General features: G+C 48.6%; 1 protein-coding gene across 12 annotated transcripts in view; it reads left to right on the top strand.

Moving 5' to 3' along the window:
• The window catches only part of TRRAP (transformation/transcription domain associated protein), a 251,773-nt gene that overhangs the window by 100,105 nt on the left and 131,905 nt on the right, over nt 1-19,763 (top strand). For 10 of the 12 annotated variants that reach the window (XM_053276785.1, XM_053276784.1, XM_053276783.1 and 7 more), the window contains 12 exons: nt 6,858-7,028; nt 9,388-9,437; nt 10,815-10,925; nt 11,514-11,618; nt 12,584-12,667; nt 13,059-13,115; nt 14,332-14,457; nt 15,628-15,705; nt 15,975-16,063; nt 16,456-16,552; nt 17,894-18,032; nt 18,959-19,037. In XM_053276785.1, the coding sequence (XP_053132760.1) occupies nt 6,929-7,028; nt 9,388-9,437; nt 10,815-10,925; nt 11,514-11,618; nt 12,584-12,667; nt 13,059-13,115; nt 14,332-14,457; nt 15,628-15,705; nt 15,975-16,063; nt 16,456-16,552; nt 17,894-18,032; nt 18,959-19,037 (1,115 nt within the window). In that variant the 5' untranslated portion in view covers nt 6,858-6,928. Of the gene's footprint in view, nt 1-4,834; nt 4,916-5,415; nt 5,478-6,857; nt 7,029-9,387; nt 9,438-10,814; nt 10,926-11,513; nt 11,619-12,583; nt 12,668-13,058; nt 13,116-14,331; nt 14,458-15,627; nt 15,706-15,974; nt 16,064-16,455; nt 16,553-17,893; nt 18,033-18,958; nt 19,038-19,763 lie in introns of those variants that run through there. The other 2 variants (XM_053276774.1, XM_053276778.1) reach the window with 2 other exon arrangements.

Here is a 19,763-nt window from a genome sequence, read left to right as displayed (position 1 = left end):
ACAAGATTGCAGTTACTACATCATTGATGCCCCAATTAAAGAGGAATGGAGCCTATATGCAATCCTGTTTGAGGCCTCTGTTTATTTGGATCTCCTCGGAAAGTGCGCCTGTTGGTTCTAATTTCACCCACATGATATTATTCTGACGCAGGCTTTGCAAGGCAAATGAGAGGTGCTCCTTGCCAAACTGGCAAGGGTTAGATTGGTTCCAAAGAACCACTCGGATGGCAGCAGGAGGTGATATCTTGCTGTCTGCTGGCGCCCCAATAATCTGCTGCTGGAGGCCAGACCTCACCTTGCCTCATGGAAGGTCCGCCCTGCATTTAATGGATGGCAAATGCCAACACATCAGCACAATGAACTGAGAACTGCAACCACCAGCAAGTTCTTTGTACTAAAAGTAGCACTTGAATCCCACACTGGGGGCAGATTTTTTTTGGCAGGGTCGCTTATTCTCTTATTGCTTTTTTCATTCTGTCTTGGATTTTGAGGAGGCTGGCACAACATAAAGGGGCTAAAGTTTCTGGTGTAGAATTGCTCTTTCCCTCCAGATCTTGCCTTCTCCTCACTGGAAGCCTATGCTTTTTAACGACAGTTCTTTTCATGTCTTCAACTTGGCAGCCAGGAAGAATCTAGTGAAGCAACTTCTCCGCCAACGCAGCCACTGCCACTTGGGAGGCCGTCAGTGAGTTTGTCATCTTGTCCCCATCACACCTTAAGATACAGTGCAATTCTTGTCTGCCTTCTTCCAGGGACATGATGTCTCTAGAATAGCTTGCAAAGCAATTTGGGGAATTAACTTTTGACAAATTAATTTATTCTCTCGCATTCCACCACATGGCATCCCGCAATGTGGAGGGCCTTCCTTGAGCATTGGGCTCGTGGGGGCACAAATCCTCCTCGTGGATTTGCAGCAGAATTGGAGTGCGTGTTAGGGTTCATCAATCCCGAATCCTTCCCATCCCTCCCTCTGACACAAGAATCAGAGCAGCCTTACCTGCTGCTGACCTGACATAGACAAGGCACAGCACCCTGCACGCTAGCTGGGGGATGCTCGGAGCGGGGAACATTTAGAAAACAGCTTCCAAGGAAAATGTCAGCAGCTCTCTCTGCTGGGCTCCGGCTTGGGACTCATCATCTTCAGTTGTGCAAACTGGCCTCTGCTTTTACCTAAAGGAGGAGACTGCTGGTCAGCATCCTGGTGACTGCTGACCCCTAAGGGTTGCCTGGGTGTACTGCACCTTGCACAGAGTTCCTCTGCAGATCCTAGTCACGCCTGTATTCTGTGCAGAAAAGTTGTGGCCAGATGTAATAAACAAGCACATTTCTCCCCCGAGGCAAGCCCTCAAAATCTCAAGGAGGGGAGAAAGCAAGGAATGAGCCACTTCTCCCATGGAAGTTTTTCACACCCGGCTTTTAGCTCGCATCTCCTCCGGAGTGGAGCAGGTGCGTTCACATATTGGCCAAATTTACCCCAAAGTCCCTGTGAGTTATTGGGGAGCACTTCGCACATGATTCAGTTTTTTAAAAAATTGCACTTTAAGAGTGTAGCCCGGTTTATATCTGGGGTAAAAAAAATCCACTTTTTGTGTCGGTGTTTTGGGGCAACTTCGAACTCGCAGTAAAGCCTCTCAGTAAATCCGTGGTAAAGCCTGCTGTCTGGGAAAGCTCGTGGAGAATGCAAACCACTCGTGGCTCATGCTGCATGATTAGGAAGAGACCCACAGACAGGTTTTACTTCCAAGCATCTTATGGAAAAAATATATGTGCAGTTTGCTAGTGTCCTTCACTCTGAAAACAAAACAAAACTCTGCAGTGCACTGTAGGTAGGCCCAATACCTTGAACTTACAGACTCTTCTGATGGAATTATCTGTCATGGAATGTGTTGATAGCCACCAGCTTGGATGGATTTAAGTGGGGCCTCACCAAATTCATGGTGGACAGGTCATAGAAATATAGGAAGCTGCCTTATCCTGAGTCAGACCCTTTGTCCATCTAGCTCAGTGTTGTCTACCCAGACTGGCAGTGGCTTCTCCAAGGTTGCAGGCAGGAGTCTCTCAGCCCTAACTTGGAGATGCTGCCAGGGACGGGACTGGGAACCTTCAGCTCTTCCCAGAGCGGCTCCATCCCCTGAGGGGAATATCTTCCAGTGCTCACACTTCTAGTCTCCCATTCATATGCAACCAGGGCAGACCCTGCTTAGCTAAGGGGACAAGGCATGCTTGCTACCTCCTCTCCTAAAGGTCTATCAATGGCTACTAGTCTTGATGGCAGGGTGCTTCTGAATACCAGTTGCAGGAGAGCAATGGCAGGAGAGGGGGCCTGCCTTTATCTCCTGTTTGGTGGCTTCCCAGGGGCCTCTGGTGGGCCACTGTGAGAAGAAGATGTTGGACTAGATGGGCCTTGGGCCTGAACCTTCAGGGCTCTTCTTATGTTCTTATCATCCAAGGACACTCCAAAACATTAGAAAGAAACCGATGAATGACTTAAACAAATGAATGACACAATAGAAAAACTATAGGTCTTGCTAACTTGTCATAAAATTTCATCAACGCTGTCAGAAGAATGGAAATGAAAATTGGCAGGCATGTTCTCCAAAAAGATCACTCCAAGGAGAGAGTACAGCAATTTGTTCCTTGTGACCCTAACCCTTTCCTCTGTGCAATAAGGACTGCTATTTTAGCCTAATTGTTTGGGGGTGATAAAGAAGGAGTGATAATATACAGAAAGCTGAAAGTGCAACAAGGCCATTTTCATCTTTGTGGGGTACAAATAAAAAATCATGATGAGCCTCAATCCCCCGAGATGGTACTGATGCCCAGAATTTGTGGGCCCGTCTTATGGACTATGACAAGGACCATAGCCCTTTCCTCAGAAAGTCTATAGTTCTTGTCAAGGAGAATAACAATAGTGTAAAATGACTGAAAGGTGTCAGTTAACTTAAAAAATAACAACAATCTGTGCTTACAAAATCGTACATCCAATAAATTATTCAGCTCAATACATGATTGCAGCCTAGAAATTGCTCAGCTCAATAAACATAGAGTTGCCACCAATTAATAGCACTCGGTTGGGTTGCAATGAAGGCCTTGGAAAGGATATTTAGATGCCATGACGTGTCTATACCAACAAAGATTAGAATCGTTCGGTCAACAGTTTTCCCTGTGACACTCTATGGATGCGAAAGCTGGACTTGGAAGAAGCAAGATAGGAAAAGAATTGATGCTTTTGAACTTTGATGCCGGAGAAGACTTTTGAGGAGACCATGGACTGCCAGGAAAACAAACAGATGGATCCTAGAACAAATCAATCCAGAATTTTCACTCGAGGCACAAATGACCAGGTTCAAATTATCCTACTTTGGGCACATGATGTGAAGACCCAGCTCCCTTGAGAAGTCCATCATGCTGGGGAAAGTGGAAGGAACGAGAAGAAGAGGACGACCTGCAGCAAGGTGGATGGACTCGATGATGACAGCAACAAATGCACCACGGAGAGACCTAAAAGGCAGATCATCCTGGAGAGAATCTATCTATGTGGTTGCTAAGAGTCGACATTGATGGCACTTAAGCAATCAGTCAATAAATAAGAGCAAAGTATGACATCATCACTCCCCCAGCTTGGTTGTGGAGGCAGACGAAGAAAGAGGATCTCCTCTTGTTTCTCTTATTGGATGTCCTTTTGGAAGCTTGGTGTTTTATCAGCTGTAAGGCTGTTTATTGTTTTCAGGTTTTTAAATAAATAAATAGTTTTTTTCCTTCTGAAAAAAATGTTTAATGTTTGTTTTTCTTCTGAGGGCATTTGTCAACAGAACAATACACACATATAACAACAACAACAACAATAATAATCATGGGTTGCAACAATCCTAGGCATGCTGACAGTGGAGTAAGACCCACTGGACACAGTAAGGCTTACTTCTGAGTAAGCAGATATAGGCTAGCAGTGGCCAGACAGACCATGGGCTTCAATGCTCCTTGCCTCCCCAAGTGGGGGTGTTTAGGAATTTGCAGCTTTGGGGAGTGAAGGCTGGGTGGGGGGATATCACTGCTCCCTCTAAGGCACCATTAATTTTAAATCCCACTCAGGCTGAATCAAGAAGTCCCCACTCTGAATGAACATGGTGCGCACACAGTGCCTTGATATTGCTGCCCAGAACAAAATGCATTCCGCACACAGATGGAAATAAACTAGAGGGACCACTGGGCGGGGTGCTGATTGGTGTCAGGATTGCTGGCCGGGAAGGAAGAGCCAGGCACCTAGACAGGAAAGGACTGGGCACAGAGGCTGTGTCGGACTACAACTCCCATCGCCCTCGGCCCTTGGCCACTATGGCTGGGGATGATGGGAGTTGTAGTGCAGCAGTGGTATGGTTCACAACTTGGGTGGCCCCAGATGTGGTCGGACAACAACCATCATCCCCTCAAAGGACTACGACTCCCATCATCCCCAGCCTCAATGGCCAAAGGCCATTGGGGCTGGGGATGATGGGAGTTGTAGTCCAACCACAGCTGGGGACCTGTGTGTGTGTGTGTGAGAGAGAGAGAGAGAGTCCCTGGCTTGTGCCTTTAGATGAATGGCCCACCCTGGACTAACTGCCCTCCCAGTCGACAAACCGACAGACAGCCGCTACTCCCCGGGGGGGGGGAGGGAAAGCGAAGTCCTAGACCAACCTCTGAGCAGGGCTGTGCGTAAATGAACCGCTCTAGCCCCCCCTCCGTCTCTATGGCTAAGGGACACCGCTTTGCAGGCGGGCCGTTCTAGCAGTCGCCGCCTCTATGGGATGGAGCCGGAAGTGGCGCCCCAGCGCTTCCGCCGCGGGAGAGGGAGGAAGGGAGAGGGAGAGGGGACCGGGTGGGACATGCGCAGCCGAGGAGGGCGTGAGCGCCGCCGTCGCCGCCGCGGCCTGGGCAGGTAAGAAGAAGTCCACGGAGGAGAAACCGGGGCGGGATGGAGGAGGAGGCGGCGGCGGCCAGGCTGCTCGGGGCTCTGCCTCTCGCCGCGGAGCGGAAAAAGCCGCTGCTGGGAGGGGGCTGCAGGGTGGGTGCGGGGAGCGAGGGGCGGGGCCTCTGCGGAGAAAGGGGCGGGGACTATGCGGGAGAAAGGGGCGGGCCCACTCGGCTAGGGCGTGGCCAAGGAGCAGGGTGGGCGGGGCCTGGGAACACCCAGGGGTGCGGGGTCTGCCAAGGGTGCTCCGGAGAGTCTAGGCCCCTGTGGGCGATCTGCTGGACTATAACTCCCATCATCCGCAGCCACAGGGACTGGGGGTGATGGGAGTTGCAGTCCACCAGCAGCTGAAGGGCCAAGGTCGCCCACCCCCGGTCTGGATGGTGGGTGAAAGCGGGGAGGGCCTCGTCCAGCTGGGCAGGGGTGCCAGGAGGGGCCGGGGTCCCTGGGTGGGTGCTCGTCTTGATCCCCGCCCTTGGCTTGATGACTGGCTGGCTGAGTGGTTTGGCTGGGTGTCCTCCGTCCTGGGGTGAGCTCCTGATGGTGGTGGTGATGGTGACGGTTCTATTGTTAAATGTTTGATACCGCCTTCCATTAAAATAATCTAAAGGCGGTTTACAGAACATGTAGAAACTATATAGAAGCCATAGAAAACGACACAATAAGAATTCAAATGGAATATAAATCTACATAGCTAATTAAAAGTTTAAAACACATGATGATGATGATGATGGGCGGGTGGGCAGAGTGGTCAATGGGGAATGGACGAAATGCTTTAGAACCGGAACCTTTGCCGATTCAGGAATAAGACAGCAGCAGAAATCATGGTGCCAGTGTCAATTGTGAGGGAAGAGGGGTCTGTCAGTTTCAGCTTCCCGTGCATTGCAATGGCCAGTGTCAGGTTCCTGTTGATGGCTCCTTGGGGGAAACTGTCCTCGAGGCATGTGCACTGGAATTCACAATAAGCTACACATTGGGGGAAGTGAAACCCCTTGGGATGGAGGGATATGAGTGGTATGGAGTGGTAGGTGGTTGACATCAGCGTCTTATCCACCCCTCACATCTGATCAGTGTGACCCCACTATCTGGACAATGGTTTCAGACAGACTTGTTTTCTGGTTATGACTTTTAGCGAATGGTCCACGTTTAAGCAAATGTTTGCCAAGCACAGTAAGGGGCAGGTTGGAGGGCCCACTTCTGCCTTTTGGGGAGAGAACCTTTGCAGAGAATGTTTTATCTTTCTGGCTGGTTTCTGTCAGGACTTGAAGCAGTGAGTGTTGGCTTTTTCTCATAATACAGCATAAGCCTGTGGACTTATTCACAACTGCCATTCCAAAACTATGCCACTTGGCCCGATCCAGATTGTGAGGCTCCCTCATTTCAATTCAAGATGTGTTGGATCTTGAGCTTGCCAGTGAGGATCATGAATTGGTCCCCTTTGCTAAGCAGGGTCCACCCTGGTTTGCATTTGAATGGGAGGCTACATGTGTGAGCACTGTAAAATGTTCCCCTTAGGGGATGGAGCCGCTCTGGGAAGAGCATCTAAGTTCCAAGTTCCCTCCCTGGCAGCATCTCCAAGATAGGGCTGAGTGAGACTCCTGCCTGCACCCTTGGAGACTCCACTGCCGGTCATTGTAAACAATACTGAGCTAGATGGACCAAGGGTCTGATTTGGTATAAGGCAGCTTCCTATGTTCCCATGTGCATGCTGGCTTGTATGTGTGAATGCCCCAGTGTCAATCTGTAGTGGCTGGGGATGATGGGAGTTGTAGTTGCAATAGCTGGAGTGCCAAAGGTTGCTTACTCCTGCCGTAGAGGATGCTTGTGTTGTATCTGATCTCCCAGAGTGCTTAAGCCTGCACAGGGTTTATGGCGCTATTAAAGCAGACCTATGTTTTGTGTTTGGCAGGTTGGCTGAGATTTGAGGTCTTGAATTCTCTTTTGTAAGTGTTAACCTTTGACTAAAAAAGAAAAGAAAAGATGGCATTTGTTTCCACGCAAGGACCCACTGTGGTTGACCAAACCACTTTGATGAAAAAATACCTCCAGTTTGTGGCAGCTCTGACAGATGTCAACACACGTAAGTTCACTTTTGGTTTTGGTTTTCCTGCCCATCACTGCTTTGCTGGTTGGGGTTATTGGTAATGGCCTGGCATGGATGCAGAGCTGGCTCTTTGAAAGAGCAGTTTGCAGATCAGGAGCCGTCCTTGGGGAATTTCTCCCTCCTATATGAACTCCTTGCACGTTTCCCTTGTTGGCCTTAAACATGGTTTGGTGTCGCATCTGCGCTAATGTTAAGCCTGGTGGATGGTAACTGGAGTTCCGGTCTAACTGCAGCCTGACTTTGACACACATTAGCAAACCAGGAAGCTGGTCAGCATTCTTAGCACTGGTTTTAACCACTTGAAGATGGGGCTGTAGCTCAGTGGTGGGGCATCTGCTTTGCATGCCAAAGGCCCCAGGTTCAAGCCCTGGCAGCAGCATCTCTAGGTAGGGCTGAGAGAAACTCCTGCCTGAACCCTTGGAGAAGCTGCTGCCAGTCAGTGTAGTAGACAGTACTGAGCTAGGTGGACCTATGGTCTGACTTGGTAGAAGGCACATGTTGTTCTTACATTTTACTAGCCCTGTTAGGAGTTATGAAGGACTTTTAAAAATAAAATAAAGATAGCCCTCGGACACTAGCTGAAAGGATTCTAAGATGGTTTGATACAGCCTAAGCGTTGATGGATGACAACCCATTTTGTCTGATAGGGATGTGCATGAACCTGTTCGGAGGCCCTTTTACGGGTCTCTGAACAGGTTCGAACCCTGGGGCCGGTTCGAAGTTCGAAGTGGGGTGTGTGTGTGACTTTAAGGGTGGGAGAGGGGGCACTCCCTGCTGCCCCTTCCCCGGCCTTGGCCAGAAGTGGCCGGAAGTACCAGGTGCGTGAGTGCCCATTACATGCTCGCGTCCATCTGATATACCCGCACCGCACACAACGGGCGCTTGCACACCTGGTACTTCCAGCCAAGGATGGGGAAAGGGCGGCAGGGAGGTACGCTGCCGCCCCGAAAGTTTTCACCGGGAAAGAGAAGGGGAAAGGTGGCAGGAGAGGTGGGTGCACCCTTCTCTGCCCTTAAAGTTGCATCCTTGCCGGCGTTGAACCATGGTTCCGTGCACATCCCGATTGTCCGATGCTTTGTTACTGGAGAAATGTAGGAAAGCCCTAACGCACCTTTGCTATGATCCTCTACCTTTGGGGATGGGGCTGTAGCTCAGGGGCTGAGCATTTGCTTTGCGTGTGGGGGCTTCACTTCCTGGCAGCATCTCCAGGTCGAACTGTGAGAGACGCCCGCCTGAACCCTTGGAGAGCTACCGCCAGTCAGTGTAGACCAGCGGGGAGGCAACCTTGCCTCTGCAGGTGTTGCTGAACTGCAACTCCCTTTATTCCCAGCCACAGTCAATTGTGGCTGAGGATGATGGGAGTTGTAGTTCAGCAACACATGCAGAGGCAAGGTTGCCTCCCCCTGGTGTAGACAGTACTTAGCTAGATGGACCAAAGGTCTCACTCGGTATAAGCTCCCTAAGCATGGCTGCTGACCATGCAAATGGCCACCGCGCATGTATGGAGGCCATGTGCATGCTGGCGTTGCGTGGGGTCAGCTGGGAGATATCCTGCCGGCCCACGAGCATAGCTGGGGAGTGCTTTGATTATGGAAGTGGTGGCGAGTGGAGGAGGAGCAGGAATGGGCCACTGTTCCCTCTAACATTCAACATCCCCAGATGTTGTTGACTACATCTCCCAGAATCCCCAGCTGCAATGGCGTTTGGCTGGGGATTATGGGAGTTGTAGTCATCAACATCTGAGAATAATAGATGTTAGAGGGAATACTGGTATGGACCTGTTCTCCTCCATGTTAAAGGGGATGTGAAATTCCTCCGTTTTAAAGGGATGCGCCGCGATTCAGTTTCCGAATCGTGTTCCGTGCACATCCCTATTCCGAAGTTCTGTTGTTGCAGGTTGGATACTGTGCTACAATTGAGGCTGACAAGGGAAGGGAGGCAGTAATTAGCACAAGAGGGGGAGGAAAATTGTAGGAAACGCCAAGAACACATTTGCAAACCATGGTTTGCAGGGAGCCAGCGCTGTGTGTGTGTCAGGCTGTGATCCAGCAAACTCTGCCATGCTCCTGAGCCACCCTCCTTTTTATTATTATTTTTTTTGGAAGAAGCAACATGATGAGCAGTATTTTCTTGAACCCCCATAAGAAGAGCCTGTGTGTGAGTGTGTGGGGATGAATGAGTGGAGATGTGTGACTGAGAGTTGTGCTTTGCAGAGCTCCCAACTGGGGCGGTGAGAGCCAAACTGATAAGATCTGATTGCTTCTTTGTACGGGTTGAAAGAGCCTTTAATACCCGTTGCATGTTTGCACTACTTGTTTTGGTTCTCACTTTCTAGCTGACGAAACGAAGCTGAAGATGATGCAAGAAGTCAGTGAAAACTTTGAGGTAATGGCTATTTGATTAATCGCCCTTTAACTGAATGAAATGTGGCTGCCCGTATTTTACAAATCCCAGGCGCTAGGGAGCCCTGGCGCCTAGAAATGTAACCTTGGTGTCCAGACTAGGATATTCAGAGTTATTTAATCAAATATTTATTTGTCCCTTTCTGTTCCAAGTACCTGTAAATGGAATGAAGAACAGTACATTTAGCCTCTCACCCTCCACAGGGTCCATCACAAAGTCTGGTAATTTTGTGTCCATTGTCTGGCCCATAAATATTTGGGCTGGCTCCTAAATCCGAATTTGTCGATGCCTGTCCTGCTGAGTTGAAGCAGGCCTTGACAAATCCAATCCCTTGAAGCAGGATTCCCATGGGATGCGGAGATCTCTTTCCACAAGATCTCCCCTGTTGGTTTCAGTCAAGGGACCCTCTCCACACTCATGCTGGGATCTGTGTTCAAAGCTGCTCCTCCCTTGACGTGTGTGTGGGGCGGTTAGTTTATGGTGCAGCCCTCAGCATGCTTCACAGCCTTTGTTTTGGAAAGTGTGGTGGTCATATTTATTCCTGCTATCGTAAACCTAGAAGGACATGCGCATATTAGACTCATCCCGACTAACAAAGCATGCATGCTTCAAGGGGCTGCTGACGGGAGCCTTCAAGGAGACCTGACGGGAGCCTACACACAACTCCCCCAGCCCCACTACGTGTGCAGTGTTGTGCCTGAGCTCTCGGAGGCTGGAGTGGTGCCCTCCATGCTCTGGAAAGGCTCTGCAAGATTATTAACACATTGCGGAGGGTCCGTAATCTGTTTCCAGACTGACAGAGCCCTGCCGGAGCTTTAACTTACTGTCAGAGGTGGTTGACTACGAAGCTTTTAACACCCAGGACAGGGGTTCTCAGACTCGGGTCCCCAGATATTGTGGGACTACAATGCCCACCATCCCCGTCTACAGTGGATTATGGGAGTTGTAGTCCCACAACATCTGGGGCCTCAAGTTTGAGGACCCCGTTCTAGGCTATTGCTGAAACATTTTAAGGTGACAAAGGTGATGGAAGCCCAATAATCTTGATTCAGTTTGACATGATTTGTTTATGAATACAGCCCCGTGCAGACATTATGTTGTATGAGTGTACAGAGATCTGTGTGAATGACTGTACCTGGGTTCATTTTTAAAGTGAACCTAGGTACAGGCCCCTCAAATACATGGTGTAGATAAGAAATATGCTTCTGTACCTACGTTCAGCATAATGTGAAAAACTACCTGTGTGCACTGCACACTCGTACGAGTGTTGAACGTAACATGTGAATGGGTTACATATTTTTGTGACTCGTGTGTTTAAAATGAGGGTCTGCTTAAAAGGCTTTTCTCCCCCACAACTAGAATGTGACGTCCTCCCCTCAATATTCCACATTTCTGGAGCACATCATACCTCGCTTCCTGACTTTCCTCCAGGACGGAGAGGTTCAGTTCTTGCAGGAAAAACCAGCACAGGTACGGACTGAACTAAGCTCTTCTCTCTTTGGGCCATTGCCCTTCAAGGAGCAATAAAGAGAAGGATTTCACTGCAAGTTGCGTATGATTATTTGGAAACTGGAAGATCATTTTACTAGCCTACTTTCTTTAAGGAAAGTAGGCTTATGAGATCACCTGGCATTGTGTGTGTGTGTGTGTGTGTGTTCCCCTATCAACTTCACAATGTCTGGACCAATATGAACCAAATTTGGTACAGTTGTAGGGATACATGGGGATATCCCAACAGTGTAGTTTGTGATGATGTCATCCACCCCAATTCAAGGGGTGGACGCATAAACATTTGAGGCACAAGTAGGCTAACCGATCTGGACCAAATTTAGTCCAGTTGTCGGGATAGTGACAGGAAAGTAGATAGATTAGTTCTTACCAAAACAACTTGTTACTGCATACGTTGATATTGCATGTATTGGTAAAAAGCAGGGGTCTTGTGTTTGCTTATAAATGTTGCTTAAATTGTTACGAAATTGTCACACTATTTTGTGTTTATATATATTATTTTGAAGTTCCAGCTCATCCCGCCCCCCACCCCTTCTTTCTCCTCCCCAGCAACTAAGAAAATTAGTTCTGGAAATAATCCATAGGATACCAACAAATGAACATCTTCGGCCGCACACCAAAAATATCTTATCTGTGATGTTCAGATTTCTAGAGGTACTCTCTTTTAACAGACTAATCTTTGCAATATTTTTTAGAATTATTCCCAAAGGTTTTTCTGCCTTTATAACTCCATGACTGGAAAGCTGAGAAATGTGAAGATTCATTGATTAAATTACGCTGTGGTGTTTTGTTGCTCTGATGGCTCTAGACGTGATTGACATAGTATTGGTCAATTTCCAATAATAATAGTAAACATATAATAATATTAATAATTTTAATAAACAACAATATTATTATTATTATTATTATTATAAACAACTTTATTTGTTAGCCACCAACATAACACATTGTTCTATGGACACCAAAGAGGTGAATAAATCCTTTAAGTCTGGTGTTCTCAAACTTGAGTCCCCAGTTGATATTGGACTACAACTCCAATATCATTTATCATGATGGGAGTTGTAGTCCAACAACTGGGGACCCGCACTGGAGAAGCCCTGCTATAAGAGTAAAATTGTAGACTTGGCCGTAGGAACATAGGAAGCTGCCATATACTGAGTTGGACCCTTGGTCCATCTATCTCAGTATTGTCTACCCAGACTGGCAGCGGCTTCTCCAAGGTTGCAGGCAGGAGTCTCTCTCAGGCCTATCTTGGAGATGCTTCCAGGGAGGGAACTTGGAACCTAGATGCTCTTCCCAGAGTGGCTCCATCCCCTGAGGGGAATCTTTTACAGAGTTCACACATGAACATGAGTTCACGCCCTGAGACATTTTGGAAGGGCGGTATACCAATCTATCAATCAATCAAATAAATAAATGTAGCCTCCCATTCAAATGCATACCAGAGCAGACCCTGCTTAGCTAAGGGGACAAGTCATGCTTGCTACCACAAGACCAGCTCTCTTCCGGCCAGATCTAGCATTTATTGTCTTGTGGCAAACATATAATTCATGCGCATTGTTGTTGAAGTTGCCCAGGAACTTAATCCTGATTTAATAAATTCTTTCTCTGCTACCTAGACTGAAAATGAAGAAAATGTACTTATTTGTCTGAGGATAATTATTGAGCTGCACAAACAGTTCCGGCCCGCAATCACACAAGAGGTAAGTTGCACTCTTTTGTCATGTGGTGGTGGTGGTGGTGGTGGTAGTCTCCATTGCTTCCCTGATGCATTTTCAATCTGTTGAATTAGAAACAAAATATGTTGCCTGTGAAATTACTCTAGCTTTCAGGATTCATTTTGAGATTGTCAGTCTGGAATTGTGGTTGGGTCTTCAGGTGTTGATGGACTACAACCTCCATCACCCCCAGCCATGGTGGCCAGCAGCCGGGCATGATGGGAGTTGTAGTCCAACACCTGCAGGAGAGCTGAAGTTGTGCAGCCCTGGCTCTTTGGATCTTGGCTGGTGCATTTTCCTCTGCTTGGAATGTTTAGGAGAAGAACTTAGCCTGGAGTGGCAGCAGCTTTTAAAGCAACATTTTTTCCTTCCTCAGATTCATCATTTCCTGGATTTTGTGAAACAGATTTATAAGGAACTTCCAAAAGTAGTGGTACGTCTTTGTGATGGTGTCCCCCCGCCCCTCGCCCATATATGCAAAGTGCTTTTGACACTTGTTGCCTTGATTCCGCTTAGGCGATTGGTCCTCTGGATTGCATCCAGCGTCGGTTCTTGGCACCAATGAGTCAACTTTGCTCTTATCAACTTTTAGTGGGTTTATGGAGGACAGGTCTCTCAGTGGCTACTAGCAGGAGGCCTCTGAATACCAGCTGCAGGGGAGCAACGGCAGGAGAGAGGGCATCCCTTCACCTCCTGGTTGTGTGGCTTTCCTAGGCCTCTGGTGGCCCACTGTGTGAATCAGGATGCTCATCCAACAGATGGGTCTCGTCCAACAGGCCTGTCCTTGTGTCTTGTGCCTGAAAGACTCTGTCCTTATGAAATCTGCCATGACTACAACATCTTGTGTGCATTTTCAGTAATCTCCCTGTGGTGTGTTATGCATGCATGCTGGGGGAGGGTTTTTTGGGGGGGCTTTATCCCAAAGCACTACATTGAATCCTGGTGTGTAGGCAGTGTTCCCTTGCAACAGGAATTCCCAGATGTTGTTGACTACAACTCCCAGAACCCCCGAGCAAAAGCCATTGCAGCTGGGGATTCTGGGAGTTGTAGTCAACAACGTCTGGGGAATCCCAGTGAGAGGGAACACTGTGTGGAGGGTTTCCTGGCCCACAGCACTTTTTATTTGTTTTACATTTCTATCCCGCTCTTCCTCCAGGGACCCCACATGGTTATACAGGGTGGTGGGGTGCAGTAGGACTGCGCACCTGCCAGAAACTTCTGCACGGGGGGCTGGAAGTTGGTGCGCGTGAGCACCTGCCCTCCTTAGAGGGAACAGTGGTTGCTGGGCTGAACAGGCTTTTGAACTCAAGTCTCCCCAGTCCTAGTCCAACACCTTAACCACTGCACTGTGACGGCTGAGCATTACAGGGACCAAACTTGGTCAAAGTGGCCTGCTGTCAAGTCCCGTTGTCTAAGCGCCTGGTTCCCCCACTCCAGGCAATCCCTCCCCGCCCCTCTGGTTTTGCATGCTGGGAGCCAGGCAGAAACCATCAGAGGATTGGTCATCCCAATGGCTGCTGGTTGCTCACCCCTATTCAGGCTTCACTCCTGATGGAATCCAAAGCTCTTTAAACACCAGATATTGGTGACGCTCTGGAGGTTTTCAAGTACACGCCACCCTTCTCTTCTTCTTCTTCTTCTTCCTGCAGAGTCGCTACTTTGAGAATCCTCAGGTCATCCCAGAGAACACTGTGCCTACTCCAGAAATGGTTGGTATGATCACGACGATTGTCGTGAAAGTGAACCCTGAACGGGATGACAGTGAAACCAGGACGGTACGTGTGATTTAGAAGTCACTTTGCTTGCAAAGTCATGCTGTTTTCCTGCTATAGCTTAGCTGGCGGAGATTAGGAGGAACCGGCCTTCTGCCGAGTCAGTCCGTTGGTCCATCTAGCTCAGTACTGTCTACACAGACTGGCAGCAGCTCTCCATGGTTTCAGACAGAACAGGGTCTTTCCCAGCCCTCTCTGGAGATGTGGCCAGGGACTGAACCTTCTATATGGGTACAGTGAAGACGGCTATAGTCTTGATGATATAGTGACTAGTCTTGATGGCTTATAGGCTACCTCCGGGCTCAGAGGCAGGATGCTTCAGAATCTAAATTGCAGGGGAGCAGCAGCAGGAGAGGGGGCCTGCCTTCATCTCCTGCTTGTGGTCTTCCCAGAGGCATCTGGTGGGGTCACTGTGGGAAACAGGATGCTGAACTAGATGGGCCTCCTTGGGCCTGATCCAGTAGGGCTGCTGTTATGCATTCCAAGCAGTTGCTCTGCTACCAAGTTACAGTCTCTCCCCAAAGGTAAGTGGGGTTGGACCTGATCCGTGTCAAGATGGCGGACCATTGGGAGTCTCACACAAGACGTTCTTAGCTTTCCAAAGAGAAATGGGCCCTGTGTATAACTGATGACAACGTGTCATTATGCATGAAGTGCAGAGAGTGGACAGAGAGAAATCATTATCCCTCTCACACGACACTAGAACCAGGGGTCATCCCACGGAACTGAAAGTCGGGAAGTTTAGGGCCGACAAAAGGAAGCACTTCTTCGCACAGCGCATAATGAATCTGTGGAATTCTCTGTCGTGGGATGTGATGGCCACTAGCTTGGATGGCTTTAAAAGGGGCTTAGATGAAGTCATGGAGGACAGATCTGCCAGTGGCTACTAGTCTGGTGGCTAGAGGCCACCTCCAGCCTCAGAGGCAGGATGCTGCAATAACAGTTGCAGGGTACCAATGGCCGGAGAGAGGGAAAGCCTCCCCCCCCCGCCTGTGGGCTTCTCAGAGGCATCTGGTGGGCCACTGTGAGAAACAGGATGCTGGACCAGATGGGCCTCCTTGGGCCTGATCCAGCAGGGCTTTTCTTATGTGTTTAGGTCAGCCCAAATGATGCTATTGAAATGATTCTCGAAGGAGCTCTCCATGGCATTTGCACTCTTAATTCTTTCTACAGCATTCCATCATCCCCAGAGGCTCGCTCTCCTTGAAGGTGTTGGCGGAGCTGCCCATCATTGTGGTCCTGATGTATCAGGTTGGTAGAGGCACTTGTGCTCTTTCTCCATGTCTCAGCCCTGCCCTTTCCCATGGCCCCGTGCGGCCAGTCTTCCTGTTCAGTTTATATCTGGGAGACTAGCCCTTCCTAGACGGAGCTCCTTTGGGTGTAAAGCTATGGAGTTTCTTGGGCTCTTGTTCTGCTCTCAGCAAATGACTTCTGAGAATACTCTGACTCCGAGGCAAAAATGGGCTGAGCAGCATCACTGACTTAGTTTTTTGTGTGTGTCTTTGTGCTTTGCTTTCCAGCTTTACAAGCTGAACATCCATAATGTGGTGGCTGAATTTGTGCCCCTGATCATGAATACTATCATCATCCAGGTGTCCGCACAAGCAAGGTAAAGGAAATGTCTTTGGGTAAAAGTTGGGCATCTTCAGATCCACTTCCCTGCTCGCCCATGGCGAATGTCCCCCAACCTTCCGGTGACCAGCACCAGACAGATCTCCTGTCCATGGCCATTTTTGAGAAGGTGGGAGACAGCAGTGATCCTTTCTGAGCAGTTTGATTTGATTTGCTTTGATTTCTAAACCGCCCTTCCAAAAAGCTCAGGGTGGTTTACACTAAAACAAAACAATCAAAATCAATTAACAATTAAAAACAGAGACTATAAAACAATTAACAGTTGAAACATTCAAAACAGCTTAAAAACCCTGGAAAACCAGATCATTAAACCATGGTGTGGTGTTCAATTTTATGTCATTAAACCATGGTGTGGTGTTCAATTTTCAGGCAGCATAAACTTTACAACAAGGAGCTGTATGCCGACTTCATTGCTGCACAGATCAAAACGTTGTCATTCCTGGCTTACATTATCAGGATTTACCAGGTAAGCCGCTGTGACAGAGGTTAACCTTCTAGACCAGGGATCCTCAGTATTGGGCCCCCAGATGTTCTTGGACTTCAACTCCCATAATCCCCAGCCAAAGGCCACTGGGCCTGGGGATTATGGGAGTTGAAGTCCAGGAACATCTGGGGGCCCAACGCTGAGGATCCCTGTTCTAGACCAGGCTAGCACCTGGAAGCTGAGATTCAAGCATGCACAGAAGTTGTAAAAGCCACACAGCTGGTGTTCCGGAAGATAGAGACAGGACAGGACAGGTGGGGACCTCCGGAAACACTGAGTGGTAGGACCAAGGAAAGCAGGAGAGACACTCCCCCACCTTTCCTCTGTCTCTCCCAATATTCCTCCTTCAGGTTCCCCTGCAAGTTGTCTCCACGGAGGCTTGCAGATTCTCCTGAGGAAAGGATGGGGCTAGCTGTGGGCTCCTGTGGAGGCGGCTTGCCTGGGGACCCAGGGATTGCTCTTGGCTGTCCAGTTGCCTTGGGAACTCCTGAGGATACCGCCCAAGGTTAAGGCATCAGTGCTGATGAACCAGGTTTAGTGTCCTGGCTTGTTGGGATTGCTTAAAGCACAGTGGGCTGGCTTGGACATCCCGGGGAGTTGTAGTTTAAGAAAGCAGGAAGTTGGGGGGAAGGCTTAGGAAGAAGGTTGGTGATGATTCACCATCCGACAAGATCAACGCGCTGTGAATCCGGCTGGTATTGCTGTTCTCTCCGACTGTTTTCTTGTAGACTTAGTTGGCTTAAGATGGATCCCTTTTTCTGCTGCCTAGAAGGAAAATGAGAAAATGGGTCCATATATTTAATGAGCATCTTCTCTCACTGGAAATGATAACTCACCCATAGATAGGTCCTGCTTCTGCTAGTCATTTGGGATTTACATAGGAAGCTGCCTTCTACCGAGTCAGACCCTTGATCCATCTAGCTCAGTGTTGTCTACCCAGACTGGCAGCATCTTCTCCAAGGTTGCAGGCAGGGATCTGTCTCAGCCCTATCTTGGAGATGCTGCCAGAGAGGAGACTTGGAACCTTCCACATGCAAGCAGGCAGATGCTCTTCCCAGAGCGGCCCCATCCCCTGAGTGGAATATTTTACAGTGAATATCTTACATTCCCCTAAGGGGAATATCTTACATTTGAAAGGATATCCATCATACCAAGGGTTCTCAAAGTTGGGTCCCCAGATGTTGTGGGACTACAACTCCTATAATCCCTGGCCACAGTGGATTATGGGAGTTGTAGTCCCACATCTGGGGACCCAAGGTTGAGGATTCTCCCACGATATATTTAACTGGATATATATATATATATATTTTAAACCTTTATCAGGAATTGGTGGCCAAGTATTCTCAGCAGATGGTCAAAGGCATGTTACAGTTGCTGTCTAACTGCCCAGCCGAAACAGCTCATCTGCGGAAGGAACTTCTCATCGCGGCCAAGCACATCCTGACCACAGACCTGAGGAGCCGTACGTAGCGTTTGCCTGTTTAAAATAGCAAAGTATATTGACTGGCGAACTGTTGGATGCAGCCCTAGTTCGGATACAAACAGGTGATCAGAGAGGGTTCCGGGTTCACTGTACAATCTAGTGGTCCCGGACCGAAATGCATTTCCTTGTAAGTCCTGTTGTGATTTCTGCAGGTGTAATTTCAGTAATTGTGTGCAATTACTACTACTACCACTACTACTACTACTAGAAATATTTATATCCCCCTTTTCAACAAACGTCCTCAAAGTGGTCTACACAGAAAAATAAGTAAATATAAAAAAGACGGCTCCCTGTCCCAAAAGGGCTCGCAGTCTTTAAAAATAAAATACATCAGGTGCATCCCAGCAACTGCCACTGAAGGGAGGGTGAGGGGTGCAGGGGTTGGCGGTGGGGACGGACATTTGCTCCGCCCCTGCTAGATAGAAAAGAATCACCACTTTATACGGTGCCTCTGTGCTCAGTTAGCAGGGCTCATTAGCGCCACCGTAAAAGCTAACTTGGGCACGTTATTGCTTGTAGCCCCATAATTAGTTTTTCGTGGAGTAGTGCTTGTTCTTTAGACTGCCTTCTGCGTTGGCTGAATGGTAAAGGTAAAGTGTGCCGTCGAGTCAATTTCGACTCCTGGCGACCACAGAGCCCTGTGATTGTCTTTGGTAGAATACAGGAGGGGTTGACCACGGCCATGTCCCACGCAGTATGAGAAGATGCCTTTCAGCATCTTCCTAGATCGCTGCTGCTGAAATATAGGGGTTTCCCATAGTCTGGGAAATATACCAGCGGGGACCATTCGAACCTGCAACCTCTGGCTTGCTAGTCCAGCCATTTCCCCGCTGTGCCATTAGGTTGCTTGCCTGGTGCGCTGCTTGAAAGGCCTCGATTGTGGTGGTGTTCTCTCTGTATTACAGAATTTATTCCATGCATGGACAAATTGTTTGATGAATCCATCCTCATTGGCTCTGGATACACTGCACGGGAAACCCTGAGGTGTGTAAAGAAATGTCTTATCTGCTTGAATCTTTGATAGGGGTGAGGTTTAACGCTATCAACACATGAGATGCTTAATGGGCATACTTGATCCCGGTTAGGTTTTTAACCTAACAGCGCTCCATTATTTATTGGCATTGGGTTGATTGAAGAGGGAGCAGACCAAATAAAATAGTATTGAGCAGTGTTCCCTGTAATGGGTTCTCGGGTGTTGTTGACTACAACTCCCATCATCCCCAGCTCCATTGGCTTTTGGCTGGGAATGATGGAAGTTGTAGTCAACGACATCTGGGAATCCTTCTTACAGGGAAGGCTAGTCTTGAGTGTGTCCTCTAAGCCAGGGTTTCCCGAACCTGGGCCTCCAGATGATGGACTACAGCTCCCATCACCCCAAAGGCCACTGTGGTGGGGGATGATGGGAGTTGTAGTCCAACCGCATCTGGGGTCCCAAGGTTGGGAACCTCTGCTCTGAGTATTAAGAAGAGCTGTTTAAAATTGTCCCATGAATGAAATGCCAGAAGAGCCTGCTATGCCCTGTGGAATGTATTTCTCGGAGGATTTGTGTCCCGCCTTTACCGTTCCAGCCATTCAGGCTTTCAGGAGCCATCTGTGGGAAAGCAGTGCCCACGGCAGCTCTTCCCCATAGGTAGCCCATGTCCTCCTTTCACATGTTGACACTGCAGTCATGGACCTGGTTCAGAGATCATAACCAGACATCTACAAACC

Source organism: Hemicordylus capensis, chromosome 13 (genome assembly GCF_027244095.1).
Source record: "Hemicordylus capensis ecotype Gifberg chromosome 13, rHemCap1.1.pri, whole genome shotgun sequence".
NCBI lineage: Eukaryota > Metazoa > Chordata > Lepidosauria > Squamata > Cordylidae > Hemicordylus > Hemicordylus capensis.
The sequence above is the reverse complement of the archived record's forward strand: the minus strand, read 5'-3'. Positions and strand labels throughout refer to the sequence as shown.